This window comes from Scyliorhinus canicula, chromosome 13 (genome assembly GCF_902713615.1).
Source record: "Scyliorhinus canicula chromosome 13, sScyCan1.1, whole genome shotgun sequence".
Taxonomy (NCBI): domain Eukaryota; kingdom Metazoa; phylum Chordata; class Chondrichthyes; order Carcharhiniformes; family Scyliorhinidae; genus Scyliorhinus; species Scyliorhinus canicula.
This window is the reverse complement of record NC_052158.1, coordinates 144168644-144196253: the sequence shown is the minus strand read 5'-3', so window position 1 is coordinate 144196253 and position 27610 is coordinate 144168644. Positions and strand designations below refer to the sequence as shown.

The window sequence follows — 27610 nt, the reverse complement described above, 5'->3', positions numbered from 1 at the left end:
ATAAGGTAGGGGAACTGGCAGCATGGGTTGGTACCTGGGACTTCGATGTTGTGGCCATTTCAGAGACATGGATAGAGCAGGGACAGGAATGGTTGTTGCAGGTTCCGGGGTTTAGGTGTTTTAGTAAGTTCAGAGAAGGGGGCAAAAGAGGGGGAGGTGTGGCGCTGCTAGTCAAGGACAGTATTACGGTGGCGGAAAGGATGCTAGATGGGGACTCTTCTTCTGAGGTAGTATGGGCTGAGGTTAGAAACAGGAAAGGAGAGGTCACCCTGTTGGGAGTTTTCTATAGGCCACCTAATAGTTCTAGGGATGTAGAGGAAAGGATGGCGAAGATGATTCTGGAAAAGAGCGAAAGTAACAGGGTAGTTGTTATGGGAGACTTTAACTTTCCAAATATTGACTGGAAAAGATATAGTTCGAGTACATTAGATGGGTCATTCTTTGTACAATGTGTGCAGGAGGGTTTCCTGACACAATATGTTGACAGGCCAACAAGAGGCGAGGCCACATTGGATTTGGTTTTGGGTAATGAACCAGGCCAGGTGTTAGATCTGGAGGTAGGTGAGCACTTTGGAAACAGTGACCACAATTCGGTGACCTTTACGTTAGTGATGGAAAGGGATAAGTATACCCCGCAGGGCAAGAGTTATAGCTGGGGGAAGGGCAATTATGATGCCATTAGACATGACTTAGGATGTGTTGGTTGGAGAAGTAGGCTGCAAGGGTTGGGCACACTGGATATGTGGAGCTTGTTCAAGGAACAGCTATTGCATGTTCTTGATAAGTACGTACCAGTCAGGCAGGGAGGAAGGGGTCGAGCGAGGGAACCGTGGTTTACCAAAGAAGTGGAATCTCTTGTTAAGAGGAAGAAGGAGGCCTATGTGAAGATGAGGCGTGAAGTTTCAGTTGGGGCGCTTGATATTTACAAGGAAGCGAGGAAGGATCTAAAGAGAGAGCTGAGACGAGCAAGGAGGGGACATGAGAAGTCTTTGGCAGGTAGGATCAAGGAAAACCCAAAAGCTTTCTATAGGTATGTCAGGAATAAAAGAATGACTAGGGTAAGAGTAGGGCCAGTCAAGGACAGTGGTGGGAAGTTGTGTGTGGAGGTTGAGGAGATAAGCGAGATACTAAATGAATACTTTTCGTCAGTATTCACTCAAGAAAAAGATAATATTGTGGATGAGAATGCTGAGACCCAGGCTATTAGAATAGATGGCATTGAGGTGCGTAGGGAAGAAGTGTTGGCAATTCTGGACAAGGTGAAAATAGATAAGTCCCCGGGGCCGGATGGGATTTATCCTAGGATTCTCTGGGAAGCCAGGGAAGAGATTGCTGAGCCTTTGGCTTTGATTTTTAGGTCATCATTGGCTACAGGAATAGTGCCAGAGGACTGGAGGATAGCAAATGTGGTCCCTTTGTTCAAGAAGGGGAGTAGAGATAACCCCGGTAACTATAGGCCGGTGAGCCTAACGTCTGTGGTGGGTAAAGTCTTGGAGAGGATTATAAAAGATACGATTTATAATCATCTAGATAGGAATAATATGATTAGGGACAGTCAGCATGGTTTTGTGAAGGGTAGGTCATGCCTCACAAACCTTATCGAGTTCTTTGAGAAGGTGACTGAACAGGTAGACGAGGGTAGAGCAGTTGATGTGGTGTATATGGATTTCAGTAAAGCGTTTGATAAGGTTCCCCACGGTCGTCTATTGCAGAAAATACGGAGGCTGGGGATTGAGGGGGATTTAGAGATGTGGATCAGAAATTGGCTAGTTGAAAGAAGACAGAGAGTGGTAGTTGATGGGAAATGTTCAGAATGGAGTTCAGTTACGAGTGGCGTACCACAAGGATCTGTTCTGGGGCCGTTGCTGTTTGTCATTTTTATAAATGACCTAGAGGAGGGCGCAGAAGGATGGGTGAGTAAATTTGCAGACGACACTAAAGTCGGTGGAGTTGTAGACAGTGCGGAAGGATGTTGCAGGTTACAGAGGGACATAGATAAGCTGCAGAGCTGGGCTGAGAGGTGGCAAATGGAGTTTAATGTGGAGAAGTGTGAGGTGATTCACTTTGGAAAGAATAACAGAAATGCGGAATATTTGGCTAATGGTAAAATTCTTGGTAGTGTGGATGAGCAGAGGGATCTCGGTGTCCATGTACATAGATCCCTGAAAGTTGCCACCCAGGTTGATAGGGTTGTGAAGAAGGCCTATGGTGTGTTGGCCTTTATTGGTAGAGGGATTGAGTTCCGGAGCCATGAGGTCATGTTGCAGTTGTACAAAACTCTAGTACGGCCGCATTTGGAGTATTGCGTACAGTTCTGGTCGCCTCATTATAGGAAGGACGTGGAAGCTTTGGAACGGGTGCAGAGGAGATTTACCAGGATGTTGCCTGGTATGGAGGGAAAATCTTATGAGGAAAGGCTGATGGACTTGAGGTTGTTTTCGTTAGAGAGAAGAAGGTTAAGAGGTGACTTAATAGAGGCATACAAAATGATCAGAGGGTTAGATAGGGTGGACAGCGAGAGCCTTCTCCCGCGGATGGAGGTGGCTAGCACGAGGGGACATAGCCTTAAATTGAGGGGTAATAGATATAGGACAGAGGTCAGAGGTGGGTTTTTTACGCAAAGAGTGGTGAGGCCGTGGAATGCCCTACCTGCAACAGTAGTGAACTCGCCAACATTGAGGGCATTTAAAAATTTATTGGATAAGCATATGGATGATAAGGGCATAGTGTAGGTTAGATGGCCTTTAGATTTTTTCCATGTCGGTGCAACATCGAGGGCCGAAGGGCCTGTACTGCGCTGTATCGTTCTATGTTCTATGTACCCGAGGCCGGAATTGGACCTGGGTCCCTGGAGCTGTGAGGCAGCAGTGCTAACCACTTTGCCACCGTGTTGCCCATGGTACTTAGCTCTTTAATCCAGCTGGGGATTCCAATCATAGCATGTACAAGCTTAATGAAACAAAATTACACTTGTTGTAATGCAAATTGATATTTAATGAATAAAACATTCCAATCTTCCAGACTAATTATTTATCCAAACAGGGCTGTATTGGAAGCTGATCAGAGACGATATTGTCCTGCAGTGCGAGGGTCAGTAGTCAGCTTAGCTGTGCATTTGAACAAATGGTTAAAATTGGAAAGATTGGCTATTTCTGGTCATTAGATGGAAGTTGTTACTGCCCCCCTCACTCTCTTCGCTCTCTTTTCCCCACACTTTTTCTCTCTCCAGTTGACAATGCCACTCCTGATGAACTGCGGGAGAAATTGGTGAAAAAGATTAAACTAGTTTTGAGTTGCGGCTCTGACGAAGAGTGCGCCATCTGCCTGGAATCGCTAACCTTTCCTGTGATTACACACTGTGCCCACGTTTACTGCAGACCGTGTATCTGCCAGGTTATTCAGAGCGAGCAGGTCAGTGGATGGCAGGAGTGCGGCTTTATGCAAACTCTCGAATTCCTGAGTTTAAGGAGATTTCTACAAGGACGCGTGATTTTGTGTTGACATTGGTATTAGGAATTTATTTGGGGGTGGGGGGGTAGGGGGAAGGTGTGGGGGGGGCGCTTCTGATTGCTGTAAAATCTGTTCAGATGTCTATCCGGGAGTTTTTGCCAGTCATCTGCCAAAGTTATGGCTTCGTTATATGAGGCTGTGTTTCCACACGGTTGATTGGTTATTACAGGCCCCATTGATTGGTTATTAAGGGCAGTGTTTCCACACCATTGATGCAAAGGTGTTTTGCTTTTTGCAGATATGAGCATATGGATTAGGAGCAGGAGTAGGCCACTCGGCCCCTCGAGTCCGCTCTGCCATTCAATAAGATCATGACTGATCTGACCCCGACCCCAATACCCTTTCATCCCCTTGTTAGTCAAGAATCAATCTAGCTCAGCCTGAAAAATATTCAACAATTCTTCTTCCACTGCCTTTTGAGGAAGAGTTCCAAATATTCACAACCTTCTGGGAGATTGCTCTTTCCTCCATACCTGTTCCCACATGTACATGTGTGAATACATTCGCTATGAGGGAGGGAAAAAATTCTCCTCATCCCTGTCTTCGACCCCTTATTTTTAAACAATGACCCCAAGTTTTAGATTCTCCCACCAGATGAAACATCCTCACCACATCCATTCTGATTCTGACGAGAACCCTCAGGATGTTTCAATTAAGTCGCCTCTTATTCTTCTAAACTCTAGTGGATGCAAACCTAATCTCTCTGACCTTTCCTCATAAAGAAAAATGCCCCATTCCTGGTATTAGTCCAGTAAACCTCTGGACTACTTTGGACTTTTTTCATCTTTCCTTAAATAAGGAGACCAATACTGTACACAATACTCCAGATGTGGTCTCGCCAGTGCCCTTTACAACTGAAGCATAACCCCCCTACTTTTATAATTGATTCCCCTCATAACAAATGATATTTTATTAGCTTTTCTAATTACTTGCTGTACCTGTTTATTGGCCTTTGACATCCATGCACTCGGACATCCAGATCCCTCTGAATTTCAGAAATCCGCAATCTTCACCATGGAACTAATAAGCTTTTTTATTCTTCCTGTCAAATTGGATGCCAAAGTGTTTGGACCGTATGTTCCCATTTCATTTGTTACTGGGTTATTTATACACTTGAGAATTTTCTTATATGGTGTTGAAATATTAATGAAATGATAGTCGTTAAAAGTATCCATGTATCCCTGATGAAACTCTGCCCAGGAGGCCACTTGTGAGAGTTGCTCTTATTTTGCTACCTGTGCTGGAAGGGTTCATTGGGGGGGACTCTCTGCTCACTGATAGGTTTATTTGATAGCGTTCGTATTGCAATTCTTAAAAAGTGCCAATATTGTTGTCTCTGATGGTTTTGGAATAAACCTCCGATATTGCTGTATGCCACCAGAAAAGCATTGTAACCAAATGGAGATATAAGGAATCAACTCCAGCAGGTTTGACCCAGTCATTTTGGTCATGCCATTGAGGAATGGCATTTTTAAACATCGGAGTGCAACTTGATGTCCTGTGATTTCTGCCATGCAGTATAAATGGAGCAGGAGTCACCATTTGGTCCCTTGAGCCTGCTCCGCCATACAATAAGATTATGGCTGACCTGATCATAGCCCCAACTCCACATTCTGCCAACCCCCAATAACTTTTGACTCTTGTTTGTTCGTCAAGAATCTGCCTACCCCTGCCTTACAAATATTCAATGACCCTGTAACCACTGCTCTCTGGAGAAGAGCGTTCCAAATATTCCTGACCTTCTGAGAGAGAGAGAAAGTCATCTCCATCTTAAATGACAGTCGTTTTCCTTTTGAACTGTGTCCTCTAATTCTAGTTTCTCCCACAAGGGGAAACATCCTTTTGGCATCCACCCTGTCATCTCTCCTCCGCTTATTAAATATTTCAATAAGATCACTTGTCATTCTTTGAGATTTCAATGGATACAAGTCCATCCTTTTGCATAAAGTAACCCATTCGTCACAGGTATCTGTCAAGTTACCCTTTTTTTGAACTGCTTCTGATGCATTTATATCCTTTCTTTAATAGGGATACCAAAATTATACAACTATAGAATCCCGACAGTGTAGAAGGAGGCCATTCAGCCCATCAAATCTGCACCGACCCTCCGAAACAGCACGCCACCTAGGCCCAGTCCCCCACTCTATCCTTCTAACCCCATAACCACACATTTGGAAATGAAGGGCAATTTAGCATGGCCAATCCACTGAACCTGCACACCGTTGGACTGTGGGAGGAAACCGGAGCACTCGGAGAAACCCATGCAGACACTGGGGAAACGTGCAAACTCCACGCAGTTACCCAAGGCTGAAATTGAACCTGGGTTCCTGGAGCTGTGAGCGCTAACCACTATGCCACCGTGCCGCCTACTTTTGTATTACATTACCCGTTTCTATTTGCCTTCCGAATCACCATGATTCATGGACCAATACACTCAGATCCCTTGAAGAGTTCTGCAATCCCGCTCCATTTAAATAACATACCGCTTTTCTATTCCTCCACCCAAAGCGAACAATTTCACATTTTCCGAATGACTCTCTGCCTGCTGAAGTAGCACGGGCCCACCGCCTTGCGAAATGCTTTATCGGTGTCAAGACAAGAGCTTCCGTTCCTGCGAGCTCGTTAAGTGTGTTTTATCATTGGCGGTGTCTCGTTACATGTGCCTCCTTTCTCCTTCCGACAGCCCACCGCCCGGTGTCCTCTGTGCCGGGCCGAGATCCGAGTGGAACAGCTGGTGGAGTGCCCCCCTGAAGAGACAGACATCCTGGCCCCTGATAAATCTCAGCAGGTCTGGGTCTCCAGCTCAAAGGTCAGTCAGAAGGGACTTGTTGTTTTAAAAAAAACTCATCCATTTGTGGGGGTGGACAGAAGAAGCACTGATATCAGGAAGGGGAGATTCTGTGAGATAGTATGGATAGCATCTGTGGAATGTCAGTCTGCAGACATCGAGGAAACTGAGAGCTGCCACATTTGTGAACTGTCTGTGTGAGAGCTCATTTTTATTTTTCTAAATTTGACGGTAAAATGGGGATTGAAAACTTCCAGATAACAAGACCGACCTGGGCAGGAAGGGTTTTATTTTTGTCACTATTTTAAGCGGGGAGGGGCTTACATTTGAGTGAACTTGACGTAACATTCCACGGCATAACTTGGGAGTTTTATTTAAAACTCTCTGAAGGCAGGGAATGCCTGGGACGACTTGGGTGCTTTACCACCTGTAACGTAGGGCAGAATCTTCCAGCGCTCCTCAGCAATGGGGTCGCCCCCCACCCCACCCCACCCCACGTGGCAGCCGGCGAGCAACGCTAATAGCCAGTGATTTAAGCACGATCAAAGAATCCAACCAATGGCGAGCTGCCTCCACTGCAAATTTCTACAAGACGCTGAACATCAAAAGCAGCTTTTCCTTTACATTCAGAAGCCAGTTTTCTTCCAGTTACTCCCTTGCTCTACGTCGGGAATGGGGAGGTGTTTGAAGAAAAGAAGGTTTTCATTGTGTTGTACCGTATTATGCATTGCTTTTATCTCATCAAATCGTGATTTTTAAAAAAAAACTTGTTTTCATTCAGAGATTTGAAAACGGTTAGAAAGGTTATAAATTATGAATAAATTACTTCAATACGAATTAAGAACAGGAGTAAGCTCTTGGGCACCTCAAGCCTATATTGTATGGAAGGTTTGAAAAAAGGTACTGATAAGTGGTTACAATGTTAATGAGCTAACTTCATTGAACTCCCCTGTAAATAATCAATCCACTAGTGCTACTTTGCATTCAATAAACTCCACTTATGTACTCTTAGGAAGTTACTCGATTGCCCTTTGGTTGCACAGCGAGAGAGAAGAAATGGAGATCAGTTATCAGTGATCCTGCGAAGGCTGCAATAATGTTAGGAAAATATTGGGCTGGATTCGACGATCTCCCAGCCCCGTGTTTCTCGGCAGTGTGCAGTTCGCTGGCGGTGGGATTCCCTCCGCGGGGTGGTGCGCTGCCGGCGGGAACAGAGAATCCCAATGGCCGGAATTTGTTAAGTTGAACTGTGACCCACAGATAAAGCAAGAGGCAGGCCGTTCAGCTATTGTGCTTCGGCTGGCTTTTTGAGAAAACTGTCCAATTGGTCCCACTTCCCTGCTCTTTCTCCGTAGCACAGTAACTCTTTTTGTATTAATTTAGAGTACCCAATTCTTTTTTTCTCCCAATTAAGGGCCATTTTAGCATGGTCAATCCACCTACCCTGCACGTATTGTGGGTTGTAGTGGTGAGACCTACGCAGACACGGGGAGAATGTGCAAACTCCACACGGACAGCAAACCGGGGCCAGGATCGAACCCGGGTCCTCGGCGCCATGAGGCAGCTGTGCTAACCACTGCGCCACCACAGCCCAGTAACTCTTTTCTTTCCAAGTATCTATCCAATTCCCTCTTGAGAGTTACCATTGAATCTTCCACCATCATTTCGGGTAGTACATTCCAACTTGCTTTTAAAAATTGTATCAAACAATTCCTCTCATCTTCCCTCTGGTTCTTTCGGTAAGTAACCTAAAACTGTGTCTTCTGATTACTTACCCTTCTGTCCTATTTGCTCGATCAGAACCCCTCATTTTTAAGCACCCTCTATTAAGTTGCCCCTTAACCTTCTCTGCAGTAAATAGAACAATGCAACTTCTTTCGTGTCTCCACCTAACATGAGGAAGTGCAGAATGGGGCGATGAGATGTCGAGTGGCACTGATTGCAATGAGTGAATGTGAATGTGAATGTGACTATTACTGTCTAACCTACCGCACTGTGATCTAAAGTAACTTGAAAAGATTTGTATCTGTCCTTGACTCACCAAGTCCTTTTCCCTTTGAGAAGAGTGAAAAGGCACGTGTGAAAGCCTCTGGAATCTTGTTCAGAATAAAAGGGGATTCCATTTGTATATCCCTATTGCACTGTGTCGATTTAGATACTGTATAAGCTGATTCCGAGAAAATATCCGATTTACAGCATCAACTTGCAATTAGATAGTGCTTTTAAAGTGAGAAAACGGCCTACGGTGTACCCAGAAGTGTTGTAAAGCAAAATTTGACACCAAGCCACATATTATGGTAAACAACCAAACCTTGGTCAAAGAGGCAGTTTTTAATGAAATGTCTTGAAGGAGGAAATTGAGGTAAGAGGCTGAGGGCTCGCAAGGCTGTTCCAGAACTTCGGGGCCGAGGCACCTGAATGTGCCAACGGTGAAGCGATTAAAATGCGCAAGAGGCTGGAATTAGTGCCCATAACCCACAAGGTTTTTGGGGTTGAAGAAATTAGAGGAAGGGAGGGGGCGAGGGTATGGAAGAGTTTGAAAACAAGGCTGAGACTTAGAGGTGTTACTTCATCACGAACCAATGAGGATCAGTGGGTATAAAACAGGACTTGGTGCGAGTGAGGACACTAGTGTTAGGTGACCTAAAGCTTACAGGGGGTAGAATGTTGGGAATCAGCCAGGAGTCTCTTGGAATAGTGAAGTCTGGAGGTAGCGAAAATGTGGGATGCGGGAATCAGCAGGCAGGGGTGGAGTTGGTTCATGTTACGGATATGGCTATAGGCAGTCTTGGTGGTGACATGGTTAGAAAACCAACTTAGGATCAAAATGTGATACCAGGATTATGAACAGTGTGGTTAAGCCTCAGACTATTACCATGGAGAGGTACGGGGCGTGATTCTCTGCTCCCCACGCCGGGTGGGAGAATCGCGGGAGGGCCCCCCGACAAATTTCACGCCCCCCTGGCGCCCCCCACGATCCCCCCCCCCCCCCCCCCCCCCCCAGCTCGGAAGAATCGACGCTCGCCGTTTTTCACGGCGAACGGCGATTCTCCGACCCGGATGGGCCAAGCGGCCTGCCGTTCGCGGCCGTTTCACGATGGCGGCAAGCACACCTGGTCGTTGCCGTCGTGAAACGGGAGTGAGAAGCCCGTTTGGGGCTTGTAGATGGCCTAGCAAGGAAAGAGCACCACGACTGTGCTCGGGAGGGGACAGGCCCATGATCGGTGCCCACCGATCGTCGGGCCGGCATCCAAATCGGACGCATTATTTCCCCTCCGCCGCCCCGCAAGATCAAGCCACCACGTCTTGCGGGGTGGCTGGGGAAAGACGGCCACCGCGCATGAGCAGGTTCGTGCCATCAGCGTCTTGACGTCAACCGCGCATGCGCGGGTTGGAGCCGGCCAACCTGCGCATGCGCGGCTGACATCATTAGGTGCGCTGGCCGCGTCGTTCTTGCCGCGACCCCCCGCGGCCTAGAGTTACGGAGTGTCGCTCCTCGCCCTGCCGGGAGGGGAGAATAGGGGGCGAGGAGCGGCCTCCGAGGCCTTCGTGAAACTCGGCCGAGTTCACGACGGCCCTCCCGATTTTTCCCTGGAGCGGAGAATTCCGCCCATGGAGTCAGTACTTAGGGAGCAGTTTTTCTACGTTATTCAAAAACAACAGCCCTTGGTCTTCCCAGTACTTATTTGGAGGAAATTGCCGTTGATTCAGTACCAGATATCGGACAGGCAGTCTAAGAAGTTAGCACAGTAAGAAGTCTTACAACACCAGGTTAAAGTCCAACAGGTTTGTTTCAAACACGAGCTTTCGGAGCACGGCTCCTTCTTCAGGTGAATGGAAAGGCTTGTTCCAGAAATGTTTATATAGACACAGTCAGAGATGCCCCGGAATGCGAGCACCTGCAACAGAGAAGGAGTTGAGAAAGGTGATTGTGGGGTAGAGATGGTGTCATCAGTGTATATGTGAAAACTAATGTGATTTTGGATGATATCGCTGAGGGCAGCAGGGTAGTAGAGGGGAAAATTTCACCTTTGTAAAAATTTAAAGAGATGGGACAATTAAACGGAAATACTGCAATAATAGGACATAATCTGCACACATTCAGGAAGGTGTCTTAACATGTCTGTTGGTAGTGACCTGTCTAATTTTGCTCTATGAAATTGCAGGTAGATGCCCTGATGCATTCCTTGATAGAACTTCGAAAACAGGACCCCACCGTCAAGAGTTTAGTCGTGTCTCAGTTCACAGCCTTTCTTACTCTTATAGAAACTCCTCTCAGGTAGGTACAGACCCATGTGTGTTTCCTATTTCCCCCCCTCTTTTCCTTGAACGAATGGCAGTCAGTATGGTGAAGGGTGTGAAGGTAAAAAGTCTGGCCCTGAGGTACAGACCACTCAGCTATTCACGAACCGTGGTCAGCACAGTTTTAGCACATGCTTCTGAAAATGTTGTGAGAAATATTGCAAGTTGTGGAAGAGTAAAATGAAACCAATGGCATGTTGGTTAAAGGCAAGGAAGATCATTTGCCCATTGTAGCTCATTGCTAATTACATAGGAAGCCTAAATAGTAAATGGCATGTTACCTACATGCTGATCACTTGGTGAACAGCTTCCTGACTTGTAGGTTCCAATTGCCGAACACACGAAAGGCAACTGGAAAAATAAATTATCATTGTGTCTTCAAAGACCATTTATTTGCTTCCCTTTGTTCAACCCGTTTCAAAGAACAATTCTGCACAGGAACAGGCCCTTCGGCCCTCCAAGCCTGAACCGGTCATGATACCACTCTTGGCCAAACCCCTCGGCAATTCCTAACAGAACAAAGAAAAGTTTTGGGAAGAGTAGCTGGCTACTCTTTCGGCTACGGTATACAATGTGCGTTAACCTCTTGCGTAATGTCTCTGAAGTAATGGGCAACCTAGGCTGGTGAGTGGGCTGCATGAGTGACCCTCATTCATCTCAGTGGGCTGCAAGATTAAAATCGGGCTTGTTCGCTAACCATGACTCGTGAATATGATTGAATACATTTAATATACGGCAAGTATTTCATAACGAGTTATAGAAAATGCTTAATCATTTATATATTGAGAGAACTATCGCATTCAAATGGTAAAAACATATAGACGCAGAGGGAGTGCATGGCTCTCGCAGTCAATGTTGTGAGCGATCAGCACGCGTCTCACTTCACTTGATCTTGCTTTATATCCGTACCACTTCAGTCAGACCGTTAGGAAAACTTGAAGGAAATCAGTGGACAGGGCACCCCTACACGTGGGCACCAGTCAGCACAATTATCCTGTGGGCCCCACTCAACCCAGAGGGGCTGCATGTGGCCGCCATGACACACAGGTTGGCTACCACCAGTTTAGCTGCTCTAAATATTGATTTATTGTCTGGCTGAATGATTTGTCACAGATTTTGTAAAACTTGTTTATTCTTACTTGGGATGTGGGTATTTGTTGCCCATCCTAGTTGCCCTTGAACTGAGTGGCTGGGCAGGTACATTTCAGAGGGCAGTTGTCACATGTAGGCCAGGTAAGGATGACAGATTCCCTTCCCTAAAATGGCAATAGCTAACCAGATGGTTTTTTTTATGACAATCAACTAAGAGTTTCATGGTCACCATTTCTGAGACTAGCTTTTTAATTCCAGATTCTATTCGTTGAGTTTAAATTCCACTAGTTACTATGTCCCCTTGTCCTCTGAATTGCTAGTCCAGTGACATTATACCACGTCACCACCACCCCAACATAATGGGATTGCAGAGAAGGCCTTCCTTTTAACTAAACATGAGGTTTTACTGCTGTTTGTAACACATCTGTAGGCTAGACATGTGTTGCCTTCACAGTGACTGTGAAAATTAGACGTTGACACTGCTTCAGCATCAGAACATTGCCTCCGAAACCAAGCCTGGCCAAAGTGAATCTGGAATGATTGCGTTGGACATCCCGGCAAGCTACCGTTTTTATTCAAACCAGGGTTAAGTTAAAGTTTCCAGTCTGTCAGAGTAGCGTCAAGATTCCTTGCAGTGGAATTGGTTCCCAACATAGTACAAGAACACCTGTATTACTCTGGCAGAACCACTCCGTAACTGTGCCGGATTTTATTGTGCCGACCTGTTCGTACCACGTGATGGTTTCAGCAAATTTCAGAGTGTGAGATCCATTTGTGGGCAGTTTCCCCTTGGTTGGCGAATGTGTGTCTCCAAAACCTTGCCCATGTTCAGTCAGTGTGATGTTTGTGACTTTCACTTGGCTCGGGAGAAGATTCACTCGTGTAGCAATACTTGGAACACGTTGTTGATCTGCCGGGGGAGGCTGATAGCTGGGCCCACTGCAGCCAAACTCACAAATTGTAGATTTGAAGCCTACTCCATCATTGGGATGCCAGTGGTAGTTTGTGTATCAAATATAAACGTGCTGTGGGGGGGTTGAGAGTTGAGTAAATTTTGCATTGCTGTTGTTGGGAGATGATCCTATAGCAGAAATAGGACATTAACATTGCTAATTGTATAATCTGGTAGAATTGTTAATTTATTTTATTTACAAATAGAATTGTATTTAATGTGTTACGTCAATAGCTTGTTATCAGCTTCAGACTTGAGCCTTGGCTGGAGGTAGCACACGCCTCAAAAGCTGGGAAGCCGTAAATGAAATGGGGCTGTCCTTTATCTTCTTAATCCATGGCATTATTGCGAGGAATTGGCTTACACGTGTTCTGCTTTTGTTTCCTTTTTGAAGACAAGAAGGCTTTGCGTTTACCCGCCTGGATGGCTCTATGCCACAGAAGAGGCGGATAAATGCCATCGAGTCCTTCCAGAGCAGTGAGTCAGGCTCTCCCACCATCATGCTGCTGTCCCTGAAAGCTGGCGGAGTTGGTTTGAATCTGACAGCGGCTTCTCGTGTGTTCCTCATGGACCCTGTGAGTAATGATGCAGAAACCTTTCACGTCTGTTGTAACGTTATGAATTTGTGTAGCCGCCACCGCCTCCTTTGTGGATTTGATGAGCCTGAGCGTATTTTGTTCTGCTTTTATAAGTAGACATAAAATACAACCAGTAATGTCTTATGTTCCAAATCCATCGGTGTCTCCTTAAACTAGGAACAGTGGGCGCGATTCTCCGCTCTGTGACCCCCCGCGATTCTCCCACACGCCGCTCGGAGAATCGCGGGTCGCCATTTTTCACGGCGACCCGCTATTCTCCGGCCCGGATGGGCCGAGCGGCCTGACGTTCCCGACTGGTTCACGCCGGCGGCAACCACACCTGGTCGCTGCCGCCGTGAACATCCCGCGAAAGGTAAGTTTGGAGCCTGTGGGGGCGGAGAGGGGATCGAGCACCACGGTCGTGCTCAGGAGGGGACTGGCCCGCAATCAGTGCCCACCGATCGTCGGGCCGGCGTCTCTAAGAGACGCACTCTTTCCCCTCTGCTGCCCCACAAGATCAAGCCGCCACGTCTTGCGGGGCAGCGGAGGGGAAGACGGCAACCTGCGCATGCGCAGCTGACGTCACTTAGGTGCCGCCGGCCGCGTCATTATCGGCGGCCGCCTTGACGCCAGCATCAAGGCCCGGCGGCCGAGTTCCCCGCAACTCTGCTCCTAGCCCCCCGGGGGGAGAGAATAGGGCGTGAGGAGCGGCCTCCGACGCCGTCGTGAAACACTCCGGGTTTCATGCCGGCGTCCCCCTTTGCGGAGAATCGTGCCCTATGTGTATTCTATTATTTTAAAGCAAAAGAAGGCATATATATTACAGTATATCCCTAATGAATGAATTTGATTAATGGAAACAAGGATTAGCATTTTTCTCAAGGATAGTGTTGTAGCATGCCCCACCTCTGAGTCAGAAGCTCCAGGTTCAATTCGCACTGCAGAACGTCATGGCCATGGACCGTGCGTCCGTAATGCAGCCAAACAGGTTGATGATTGGACTGTAAATCCTTCCAATACGCCAAATGGCAGGCAGTAAAGAACCGAAATGTTTCCTGATCAGCCAAGCTGCAGAAGGCAACTGCAAACCTCTGCAGTACTTAACCAAGAATAATCATGGACCAATCCAATGGAAGTTCATGGTCTTCGGTCATGGCACCTGAAGGAGGAGGGAAAGCTTTGGATGAAGAAAGTCCTTCAGCCCATTTACATCCCGTGCTTCCAGAAGGGAAGGCAGCACGGTAGCACAAGCGGATAACACAGTGCCTTCACAGCGCCAGGGTTCCAGGTTCGATTCCCCGCTGGGTCACTGTCTGTGCGGAGTCTGCACGTTCTCCCCATGTCTGTGTGGGTTTCCTCCGGGTGCTCCAGTTTCCTCCCACAGTCCAAAGACGTGCAGGTTAGGTGGATTGGCCATGATAAATTGTCCACATATGACACCTGCAATAGACTACCTTTACCATGGTCCTACCTTTACCATGGCTCAGTGGCAAACTGGAACTGAATCGCTTCACATGAGATTATAGAGCAATTGGAAAGTAAGGACATGGCCCTATTGATCCATAGCCTGGTCCCCAATGTTCAAAAATGTCAATGTGTATGATTTTATTTCTTGTTTCTCTCGAATGCTGCTTCCATCCAGAAAAATCTTCTTGGCCCCCTCTTAAAATTTACCATCTACTGTCCCCTCTATTGTCCCCTTGGGCAGTGCATTCTGTGCATTCAGCAATACTTGTTGAGGCGATGGAGGCAACAGACAGAGATGACTTAAAGCTGGAGGTATTGCAACGAGTTCAGCTGCCTGGCGGACTCAGCAATTTTCTCCTGGGCTTGCGATCAGACAACGTGCTCTTAGCAACACTGAGTCAGAGAAACAATCTGCCGAAAAGAAGATTAATTGACAGGGGAATGAAGCCGTCGAGAACTTCTGGGAATGAAGAAAGAAGAAATGAGAGAAAGAACTGCCGCCTAGGCAGCCCACTACAATAGTGAAAGCGGAGTGAAGAAGATTCTGGCTGTTCCACTTAAGCCTGTCCTGTAATAGTGCAAGTTACACACACGATCTAATCATTGCTCTTTCCTCAATACCTGTTTCCACATGGACATGTGTAAACACATTCACTATGAGATGCACGCAGTCTCCTGCAGAATACGTTTGGAGGAAATTAAATCTGGGAAATTCCTTGCAGAAGGCAATGAAGAAAACTCCAGGCGATTACAATGACCTGTGACACATTCTCCGTTATGAAGTTATTTCAACAAGTGGCAAGCTGATTTGTACGTTCCTGCAGCGAACCTGCATTCCGTCCCAGCCAGCAACACATTCCAGAGGCCATTGACTGCCTGAGAAAAGAAGTGTCTCCACTATCTATCTTATCTAGTTCCATAATTTACACTTGGGTCCCCAGTCCTTGATACCCTTATCCATCTGGACCTCGTCCAATCAGCTTATCATTTTAAAGATCCATAATGTCTCCTCTTCTTCCAAAGTAAGGTACACCTAAATGAGTTACTGGTCTGGTGGCTCTCATCCGAATCTTTCTCATTCGCATTCTTGCATTGTACATAGATCTGGCTGCAGTCTTTTTATGTTATTTAAAATCCCAACTCTCACACGGGTTGTTACCATCAATAAAACTTGCATTTAATTCCCCAGGTTTCATTCATCAAGACCATTGATAAAAAGCGATGCTCGATATTGTTTACTTTTTATAGAACAGAAATCTGAGACATACTAACCACTAATAAAATCACCTAACTTTGGTTTTGCCTACCTTTCAAAATAATGTACGCCGCAGCCCTCCTCGCTCCCTACCCCAATTAACAAAGTGGTATTGGGGTCGGTCACATAGACAAGAAACCCCATTCAGACACACTTGTGGATAAGACATGTAAACAAAATGATCTGACTGAACCTAGCAACAACAAGCCAGTGCTTGGAGTAAACTGTAAGGGGAACAATATTTGGGACATTTCCACCTGTCCAGTTTTGTATATTTGTACAGTGGAAATTGGATGCCAAATGCCTCGCTTCTGAATCCACTTACTGAACTCTGATCTGTGTCTTGCAATGTGCAAAGAATTTTAAAAAGGGGAATTTTTTGAGTAAAATCTCTTTCACAGCAATATGAATTTAGGCTGTTGTCAGGCCTGAGGAGGCAAAGCCCCTGTTTTGGTTCATTTCCAGTGGCACGGGCCTGTATCGGGGACCTGTGACTTGACTGTTTACTGTGGAGTTCTGTAGCGCGGGTTTGTGATTATGGTGCCACTCACATTTGTCACTGTAATGTGTCTTTTGTGTCACAGGCCTGGAATCCTGCTGCTGAGGACCAGTGTTTTGACAGATGCCACAGGCTGGGTCAGACCAGGGATGTTGTTATCACCAAGGTAAGTTATAGCGCCCTTCAGAAAGCTGATAGGAAAATACCTATTGACAAAAGCTGCTTATTTTGTCTGCATTGAGCCGAGCTGCACTCTACCGACAGTCACTGAGATCTGCAAAGTATTAACTTGCCCACGCGCTGTTGCAGATCCTCAGCTGCTGCCATCAATTATCCTCCATTTTTTATGCAGTCCTTGTCTTTTTTTTTCTAAAAATACTATCCGATATCCCGAGGCTGTGAAAGGAGCTGCGTTCATTCAAACAAAAGCAGCAAGTGCGAGAAAAACCCAGCAGGCCTGGCAGCATCTGTGGAGAGAGAAAATAGAGTTAACGCTTCGAGTCCGTGTGACTCTTCTTCACAGCTGGCTTTCGCTAATTAATTCAAGCACTTTTGTGCTTCCAGTCCAGTTTCTTCCAATTTTTTATTTTCCAGCTATTTGCTTTTTGTGAAAGGCAGTTGGTTGGATGGCTCAGCGCCCCATATCCATTTGCGCATTTTAAATTATCTGGCAAAAATCCAACAGCATTTGCTCATTCATCTTTTGTCTGATTGGCCAACCCCACTGTTGTAATTATCTCTACAAATCGTCTGTGCATTTAAAAAAAAATTTGTATAAAATCCATTTTCTTTGCCAGTTGGAAGTCTTGGTGAGTCTGATCTAAAATTTTAATAGACATCCACTGAGAAACTAAAGATTAGCAGCGCGGTAGCACAGTGGTTTGCACAATTGCTTCACAGCTCCAGGGTCCCAGCTTGGGTCACTGTCTGCGCGGAGTCTGCACGTTCTCCCCGTGTTTGCGTGGGTTTCCTCCGGTTTCCTCCCACAGTCCAAAGATGTGCAGGTTTGGAGGATTGGCCATGATAAATTGCCCTTAGTGTCCAAAAAAAGAGGTTGGGTGGGGTTACTAGTTTACGGGGATAGGATGGAGGTGGAGGCTTAGTTAGGGTGCTCTTTCCAAGGGCCGGTACAGACTCGATGGGCCGAATGGCCTCCTTCTGCACTGTAAATTCTATGATATATGATCTATTAGGTAGGGCACGATTCAACGGAAACATTTCTAAGTGTCACTCTGGGCACATTGGCGGGTGTTTCCTGATGGCTGCGTTGGCGAGATCACGGACCGTATTGAACGGCACTTAGCGCCGAAAGTGAGCCCCCACGAGCTTCCTGCCATTACTGGCTGTCTCGCCGTCTGATTCGCCGGACTCAGGCTGCAGCTTCCTGCCGCTGTGGATGAGGGGCGGGCCCAACCTGTTTCCGGGGGGGGGGGGGGCTGAGGACCAGAAGCCGGGGTCACCAGTACCACCTAGGAGGCAGTGGCAGCAGCTGTCACTCCGTCAGCGTGAGCAGGAAGACGGCCATTCAATGTCGGAAGAAGAGCAGCGAATTCCACCAAGCTGCCAAGGTTAACTTATCACCTCACTCCTGGCATTAGTTTCATCCGCTACCCCTCAAACCCCCCCCCCCCCCCCCCTCCAGATCACTGTCTGACACCTCGCACCCTCCCCACATCAACCTCTGTGCTTGTTCTTCAGAACCCACTGGGACCCACCAGCACAATCCCTTCACGTCCAGGTGCAGTGTCCACATATGACACCTGCAATAGACTCATCCAGCGTGCAGTTCACAAAACCTCCTTTTGTCCTCACAGGAGAAGCTAGCCCATAATAAACAGGAAAGGGCCAAGACGAGGGGCAGAGTACTAGAGATCAGAATCCTGACCCTCTTTGAGAAATGGACCCTGGAGATCGTGGAGAGATCAGTCAATGACGGCGAGGTTGGCCTGCGTCGCGGAGGTGAGGGTCCACTGTCCCTTCACCCAGATGACCTGATTAAGTGAGTTGTTCATGTCAGACAAAACAACCCTTCTCTCTCCCTGACCACATGGTCATTGTCCCGCAGGATCTCCATCTGTTGAGGCTGGGCCGTCCAGAGCCGTCTTACCCCACCACTCGAGACCACCTTGGAGGAGAGGTCCGAGGGGACCACCATGAAGGCGTCACAGCTATCACCCTTACCTTCCACCAGCGCGCACACCTCTGTGGGCAACATGGTGGACAGGCTTCTGGGGCACAATCTGGTGAGCACCACACAGTTGCTGATGCAGGTGGAGGCCAAAACACCCAAGGGAGTCAGCCGTTGGAGGTCTGCTGGATCCCAGCACTCAGCTGGGTCTGGGTTAGATGCCAAGCCTCTGGACAAGGTTCTCCCAGAGCTGATGCAGATGATAAGCCAAAGCCATGACATTCAGGTCGGGATGTCCAGTACATTCCAGCGACTGCACAGCCAATTGAAGGAGTCCCAAAAGCTTTGGGCATAGGATATGTTGTCGGCAATGCGTGGCACCGAGGCCAACACTGCTAGGGTGGCGACCACAGTGGCACACCTGGAGCATGACGGGTGGTGGTACCCAAGGCAAATTATCTAATTAGCAACTAAGAATGGAAATATGTAAAATGTTTACTATTAAAACAGGTAGCAAGGTGGCGCAGCAGTTAGCACTGCTGCCATACGGCACCGAGGACCCGGGTGTCGATCCCAGCCCCGGGTCACTGTTCGTGTGAAGTTTGCACATTCCCCGTGGCTGCGTGGGTCTCAACCCTACAACCCAAAAAGATGCGCAGATTAGGTGTATTAGCAGTGCTAAATTGCCCCTTAATTGATACAAAAGAATTGGGTACTCTAAATTTATTTATAAGAACATGTAACAACTGATACATGTGAAGCCTGTCACATTAATCTGCACAGCGCTCCCCCCCCCCCCCCCCCTCCCATGGCACAGTGGTCCGAGAACAAAGACTCCCGATACAGACCCCATTCAGAGGATGGGTGTGGGTGCACAGTCAGCAGAGACTGAGGAGCAGCAGAGCTTTCCTCACAGCGAGGTATCATCGCTCTCTTGCCTTGTATATTGACTCGCTGACAGGGCTAACGCATGCCCATCACCCTGGTGCCCACTGCCTGTCCTCCATCCTCCGACCACTCCCTACGCCTGTCCTCCAGCCACTCCTGGTCCACCACTACCTCATCCTCACACCAGGCGGCATGTCGCCCTGCTGCTGTGCCAAGCTCCAAGTTGTGGAGGGCACAGCAGACAACCACAAAGCAGGAGCCCCTCGGAGAGGGTTGTACTGCAGGGCACCACAAGAGCAGTTTAGGCACCAGAACTGCATTTTGAGCAGCCTGTTGCAGGCTCAATGACAGCACAGATGGCAGCATGGGCCTCGTTATATCCATCCTCTGCCTCGGTCTCAGGCCCCCCCACACTGGCATCATCATCATCCATGACCTCAGCGGGTATCACTTGGTTGTCCCCCACAAGCCAACTTGTCATCCTGGGCTGTTCCTTGAAGATGCCGGGGATCTCCGAGTGCCCCAGTATGTAGCTGTCATGCACGCTGCCAGGGTAATGGGCACTCGCGTGTTTAATATGAAGATGGCGGTCGCTCACAATCTGAACATTCAGGGAGGGGAACCCCTTCCTCTTAATACAGAGCACTCACTGATGCCCTGGTGCACACAGGGCGATGTGTGCCATCTGTTGCTCCCGGATCTGGGGCACCCCAGCGATGGCAGAGAATCTTGCCGCCCAGGAATCTTGGTGGGACAGGTCCCGGGTGAAGGTGATCAAGTGCCTGGGCATACAGAGCATGGGTGACCTCCCGGATGAACCTATTGTAGATTGTGAAATGCCGTGCAGGACCCCACTTGAGCCCTGGAATGAACCCGGTGGCATAAATGTTGAGGGCTGCAGTAACCTTCATGGCCACTGGGAGCAGTGTCCTCTTCTTCCTCCACGGGGCGGGCTGTCTCTCTCTTAGATGGAGTCTTCTGCAGCACATGCTGTTCGTCATCTCATTGAAAGACCAACAGCGCCTGTACATCTTGGGCCATTGCTGGTCTCCCCCTCTGGGTTCCTCCTCAACCTGATGGGGGTGGGGGGGGGATCGTGTCTTCAGGGTGTGCGGCAGGCCCCTGCACATCGGGTGCCACCTCCAGCAAGCATCATCGCTGATGCTGTCTTCTCTGACATCTGCCCGCCTCGGCTGCCACCACCGCTGTGAGGGCAGCCCCTACGGGACCGACACCACCATTCGTCTTGATATCTGTAAAGAATTGGAGGAGGGAGAGAGACCGACAATCATTAAGGGCTTCCATCCCGGGACCCTCCCGGGCAGCTGCCTCTATGGTGCTGACACTCCTTGCGTAAGGTACACTATTCAGATTTCAAAGTTTCCTTGAAATGCCATGCACTAATCATCCTCTGAGGCATGCACCCTGGAGTAGGTACTTGAGAGTTGGGAATATTTTTTTAATTAAATGGTCAAAAGTAATAGAGATTTAAAAATCAACTACGTAACATTCCACATATCATACCAACCACCAAACAACAAGGAGACGTCACCGTGCCATATTGGTATCAATATACCACTAACAGAGGATCAGCCTGAGAATGTGTTATCCTGTCCAGAACTTTGTGGTAGAAATGATCTGTCCATCAATGTGTTACTCGTTCGACGCATCAGTGCCATTCTCCATCCAGGAGCCACAACTGTGCATGCCCCTCCCACATGGCCCATACTCACCGGAACCAAATCCTGGCATCCACTCAACCACTGGTGCTCAAGGTGCAGTTGAATAGATTTAACCCGCGGTGATGTGCCAGTTACATGCAGCACTCACCACGCCAGCAGCCAAAGCGTCAACAATCTGCCAAAGCATTTTATTTTTCAATGGCACATCAGGTAACCCATTTGGAACAGTGTTGCGAACCAGGTCCCATGGCGTCTTCTTGCTTCAAACCGGATTGCCTTCTGGACTCATACGCCCCCCTGAGCCCGGTGTTCCAGGAGCTAAGTATTTTAGAAAAAATTGTTCTCCTTTCCGGCTCAAGAAAAGGATGGAAACAGCAATAGCAGCCACCAGCATCAAACACAACTTGCAGCTGTGAAGTGCTCTCCCAATTAACACAGCCAATTTGTGATTTGCAGTAGCCTTCAGCTGTGAAGCTAGAGGCTGCTCACAGTCAAAAGGAGTATACTTGGGTTGCATGTCCGAAAATGGAAATGGCTACTCACCTCCTCACTTCCCCGCAGAAGCCATCACGGCAGCTTTGCGTACAGAGTACTAAACGACGCCCGCGTGATTTCTTGCTGGGGAGTCGGGTAATTCCTAGGATGCCGCTGCATTTGACTTTAATCGCGCTAATGAGATTCAAAAGAGGATTGATGATATGCTCGCCATCTTTTGGGTGAGATCCAGAAGTCTCTATCAGGAGTGGGCCAGGTAAATTGCAAACTGGTTTGCACCTGGTGCGAATCTCAATTTTGGCCTTACCTATTTACCCGACACACCCAAATTCACACCGGGCACAACGTGGTGGTTGAAACATGCCCGTAATGGAAGAGAGAAAGTAAACTGTGAGGTGCAGGGTAATGAGAGACATTGAAAGGAATATGACAAATGATTGGTTGCAGTGAGAGCGTGTTGAGTAGCCCATAGAGCGATAGAAAGAGAGCGAGGAATCCGAAGATTTTGAGAAATGAGCACTGAGAGACAAAAGGTGGAGTTTTGCTGCCCTGTTGCAGCTGTGGGTGGGGTGTAAAATGCAGCAAGCAATACAAATGTCCATTGGCTTTATCAGGACCATAAAATCCCGGCAGTGAAAAATTCTGTCCAAATAATTAGAAAATGAAAGTGTGGTTAAAATAGATAATGGCCTGGATTTTCACCACGCCTGGTTGATTCGGGAGCTTTTATAAATAGTGAGGGGTCCCCGATCCTTAGATTCCCAACCCAATTCGCAGGCTATCTGATTTTTGAGAGTGCCTTTAAGGGATGTGGTCCCTGTTAAAAGCCCACATCTGATACACCTGACCTGGTGTCTCCATTGCAAAGTTTTTTTTTAATAAACATTTTATTGAGGTATTTTTTTGGCACTGTAACAGCTGCAATATAAACAATGTACATGAAAATATAAACATACTACAAATACCACCTCCCTCCCCAACAGGTCCCAACATTAATTAACCCCTAATCTATGCTAACCTAACCCCCCCCCCCCCCGCTGACGATTAATTCTCTGCGAAGAAGTCGACGAACGGTTGCCACCTCCGGGCGAACCCTAACAGTGACCCTCTCAAGGCGAACTTGATTTTCTCCAGACAGAGAAAGCTAGCCATGTCCGATAGCCAGGTCTCCGACTTTGGAGGCTTTGAGTCCCTCCAGGCTAGTAATATCCGCCTCCAGGCTACCAGGGAAGCAAAGGCCAGAATGTCTGCCACTTTCTCCTCCTGGATTCCCAGATCCTGCGACACCCCGATAATCGCCACCTCTGGACTCAATGCCACCCTTGCTTTTTAATACCTTGGACATGACCTCAGCAAACGCCTGCCAAAATCCCCTCAGCTTTGGACATGCCCAGAACATGTGGACATGGTTCGCTGGTCCTCCCGCACATTTTGCGCACCTATCTTCCACCCCAAATAATCTGCTCAGCCGCGCCACTGTCATGTGAGCCCGGTGAACGACCTTGAATTGAATCAGGCTGAGGCTGGCACAAGTTGCAGTCGCGTTGATTCTACTCAATGTGTCCCCCAAAGGCCCTCCTCTATCTCTCCTCCCAGCTCCTCCTCCCACTTTTGCTTCAGCTCTTCAGTCTGTGTCTCATTAAACATATAGTGCAGAAGGAGGCCATTCGGCCCATCGAGTCTGCCCCGACCCACTTAAGCCCTCACTTCCACCCTATCCCCATAACCCCATCTAACCTTTTTTGGACACCAAGGGCAATTTTAGCATGGCTAATCCACCTAAGCTGCACGTCTTTGGACTGTGGGAGGAAACCGGAGCACCCGGAGGAAACCCACGCAGACATGGGGAGAACGTGCAGACTCCGCATAGACAGTGACCCAGCGGGGAATCGAACCTGGAACCCTGGCGCTGTGAAGCCACAATGCTATCCACTTGTGCTACCGTGCCCGTGCTCCTCTGATCCCATAAGTTCCTTATAAATGTCAGAAATGCTATCCATCCTCTGGAAACTACCCTGTCCTGAATCCCCCTTAGCGGCAGGAGTTGGAAGGTTGGTACCTGTCTACGCTCCATTGCAGAGTTAATTACCTCCTACCCCTCTGCAGTTTTAATGGAGTCGAGCCAGATTTTTTAAAGAATGTGATTTTAATGGAGTCGAGCCAGATTTTTTTAAGAATGTGATCCATGGCCTCTTTTGAGTAGTTGGAAACCCGAAGTACGTGCAGCGGAGATTTTTAAAAGGCAAGTTCAAAAGGTCCCTCTCATGCTCCCTAATCCAGGTTAAACCCCTTATGACCTCTTGTGCTCAGCTCTGCCCTTCCACCCCCATGCCCCCATACCAAGCTATGTAATTGCCATGCTCATTGGCCCACTTTAGCTCACACGTTTAGCTCAGTGGGCTGGACAGCTGGTTTGTCATGCAGAACAAGGCCAGCAGCACAGGTTCAATTCCCGTACCGGCCTCTCCAAACAGGTGCCGGAATGTGGCGACTAGGCTTTTCACAGTAACTTCATACTTGTGACAATAAAAGACTATTATTCTATACTTATTCAAGACTTATTCTATTCACAGTACGTTTTCTACAACTAATGGACCCTGTAATGTTAAGTGGCATGTGTTTAAAGAAAAAAAAACTTGAAACTAAATCATTCATTGAGAACTTTCAAGTTCTGAAAGGAGCCAGACCCTTTGAGGTCTCATGGTAATGTAGAAAATAAGAGCAGGAGTCATCCATTCGGTCTGTTGAACCTGCTCCACCATATAAACACCTCATGGATGATTACCTACCTCTTGCACCATTTTCCCACTATCCCTATATCCGTTAATGTCATTAGTATCCAGAAACCTATTGATTTCTATCTCGGGCATGCTCGATGATTGAACTACCACAGCTTCCTGGAGGTAGAGAATTCCATAGATTCATTACCCTCTGAGTGAAGACATTCCTCGTCACCTAGTTCTTAAACAACCAACTCCTTATTCTGAGACCATGTCCCCTGGTTCGGGAGTAACGTCAGGGTCCCAGGTTCGAATCCCGCTTGGGTCACTGTCTGTGTGGAGTCTGCACGTTCTTCCCGCGTCTGCATGGGTTTCCTCCGGGCGCTCCGGTTTCCTCCCAAAGTCCCAAAAGATGTGCTTGTTAGGTGAATTGGACATCCTGAATTCTCCCTCAGTGTACCCGAACAGGCGACTAGGGGATTTTCACAGTAACTTAATTGCAGTGTTAATGTAAAACTACTTGTGACAATAATAAAGATTATTATTATTTAGAAGAAACATCCTATCGACATCAACCCAAGAAATTTGTAGAAGTTTCAATGAGATCACCTCTCCAACTCTGAAACTCCGGACAATACAGTTCAGGCCTAGTTTTCTCAATCTCTTCGCGTTGGACAATCCCACCACCCCAGGGTTTAGTCCGGTGAATATCTGTTGCACTCCCTCAATGGCAAATAACATCCTTCCTTAGGTAAAGAACTGTACATATTACTCCAGGTCTCAACAAGGTACTAAACAATTGCAGGAGGACATTTATAATCCGGTACGCAAATCCTCACACGATGAAGGGGCTGGTTTAGCACAGTGGGCTAAATAGCTGGCTTGTAAAGCAGACCAAGGCCAGCAGCGCGGGTTCAATTCCCGTACCAGCCTCCCCAAACAGGCGCCGGAATGTGTCGACTAGGGGCTTTTCATAGTAACTTCATTTGAAGCCTACTTGTGACAATAAGCGATTTTCATTTTCATTTCATTTCACATGACCAGTATGAAATACCACAAACCCTTGAAACCACTTAACGTAACATTGTAAAATTGACCACAAAAAGCATGAGCTTTCAATCAAGGAATGTTTCAAATCAAACAATGTTTCCTTTGGAGTACAGGTGTTCTCATATTATTGTAACTGTCTGGGCTGTCAGAAGCACCTTCAGAGGACTTCAAATCCCTTTGATAGCCTTTTGAAATGCTTCTATTCAAGTTCACACAATACATTGCATTAACTAATGATTGAGTTTTATTACTCCAGAATCAGCTGCTTTACGGGGTTTGTTTATTTATCATGCTTAATGCATCTCAATTACCCTGCTTTGAGGCTAACCACAATGCTCATAAACAATGATTGATAGCTCCTCACCGCATCAAAAGGAGCTAAGTGCTTTCTGCTGGCTCTGTGTGAAATGTTGTTTGATAAATGTCCTGCCCAGCACCTTTGGGTGTTTTGCTGTGTTAGAGGTGTGGTTGTGAAAGAGACTGTTTAAATGTTGTGATTGTGGGAAAATTGAGGCTGCACCTTTATACAGCTGGGCTCGGCTCAGCTAGCTGGGAAAGAGTTGTAACAAATCGTGTGAGGTAAAGCAGCGTTTAATGTTGAGACCAGAATAAACATTTTTTAAAAAGGTGCTTAATATAAACATCTGGAAATTCAACAAACCTTTCAGGGGCTGAGCGGCTGAGTGAATGAGCGATACTGATTCTTTATTTAATTATCTTGTTTGACATTCCTATAGCTTGGAGATTAAATTATGTTGACAGCGATGCTGTCAGGGCTGAGATTACATAGAATTTACAGTGCAGAAGGAGGCCATTCGGCCCATCGAGTCTGCACCGGCTCTTGGAAAGAGCATCCTACCCAAGGTCAACACCTCCACCCTATCCCCATAACCCAGCCACCCCACCCAACACTAAGTGCAATTTTGGACACTAAGGGCAATTTATCATGGCCAATCCACCTAACCTGCACGTCTTTGGAGATTTATTATAGTTCAGTCACAGTCCAATGAATCTGTGTGTGTGTCTGTGTCCATTTATAGTTCATTGTGAAGAACTCGGTGGAGGAAAATATGATCAAGATTCAGAACAAGAAACGAGAGCTTGCAGCAGGAGCCTTCGGAGGCAAAAGACAACGCGAGATCAAGCAAAGTCGCATTGAAGAAATCAAGATTCTGATTGACGTGTAACGCCGCTTTTTGCTGTTAAATTGATTTGGTTTTGCTTTTATTTTTTTTCCCTTTTTACCCCTCCCAGAAATCCCAGCTATTGAAATTTAACACGTTTAGGTTATGTAACTTCTGCAACGGGGGCTGCAAAAGAAAAGCAATTTGTAAACGGGATTTGTGTGAGATGGTAACTTTAGTGCAAAATATTGAATTCCGTGGATCAAAAGTCTCGGAAACGAATGGTCCGTGTAATATAGCATAGGGAATGCTGCAGTGTCAGAAGTACCGTCCCTCAGATGAGATGTCAAAACACAGCTCAGTGTGGCTGTTTCCTGTATCACCGTGGCATTGCTATATCTGGCCAGGTGGACATTAAAGATCCCTTCGAAACACTTTGGCGGATTGGAACATTGTGCCAGTACTCTGACTGATGACTCTCCCTTAACCAACATCCAACTAAAATCAGACTAGCTGGTTTTCCATCTCATTGTTATTTGTGGGGTGTTTCTGTGTCTGCTGTTTCCCTGAATAGCCATTATTGTATTCCAGAATTCACTATGTGAAGGGGATTGAGATATTTTTCAGACGAGATCCTTTGTAAAGGCAAGTTTTTTTTAAAATCACCCCCTGTTCTGTTATATAACATGATTCAGCTAAGGACTTTTTAAATCTTAAACTTGATTATACTCATCCAGCTTCATTCTACTTTTTCCTCGTAAGAAGAATAAAGTCATTGGGACTCGGGGTCTCTGCCGGGACTGTGCAGGGGTCCTTGCGAAGAAGGTGAAGTCTTATTTTGCTTCTGAGGGCACCATACACGATGGTGGTATCGCCATGCTAAGTAGTATAGAGTCTGAACAAATCCAGCAATTTGAAACTGGCCATTTGGCAGCAGCAGCAGAATTGGATTTGGATTTGGATTTATTTATTGTCAAGTGTACCGAGGTACAGTGAAAAGTATTTTTCTGCAAGCAGCTCAACAGATCATTCAGTACATGGAAGAAAAGGGAATTAAACAAAATTCAAGAAAATACATGA

At 47.1% G+C, this 27610-nt stretch overlaps 1 protein-coding gene across 1 annotated transcript in view; it reads left to right on the top strand.

Annotated features, from left to right (window-relative positions):
• The window catches only part of hltf (helicase-like transcription factor), an 85085-nt gene extending 57823 nt beyond the window's left edge, over positions 1-27262 (top strand). The window contains exons 20-25 of the mRNA XM_038815757.1: positions 3230-3411; positions 6194-6319; positions 10465-10577; positions 13039-13219; positions 16529-16609; positions 26447-27262. Coding sequence (XP_038671685.1) covers positions 3230-3411; positions 6194-6319; positions 10465-10577; positions 13039-13219; positions 16529-16609; positions 26447-26593 — 830 coding nt within the window. The 3' untranslated portion in view covers positions 26594-27262. The remainder of the gene's footprint in view (positions 1-3229; positions 3412-6193; positions 6320-10464; positions 10578-13038; positions 13220-16528; positions 16610-26446) is intronic.
• Positions 27263-27610: the final 348 nt, after the last annotated feature.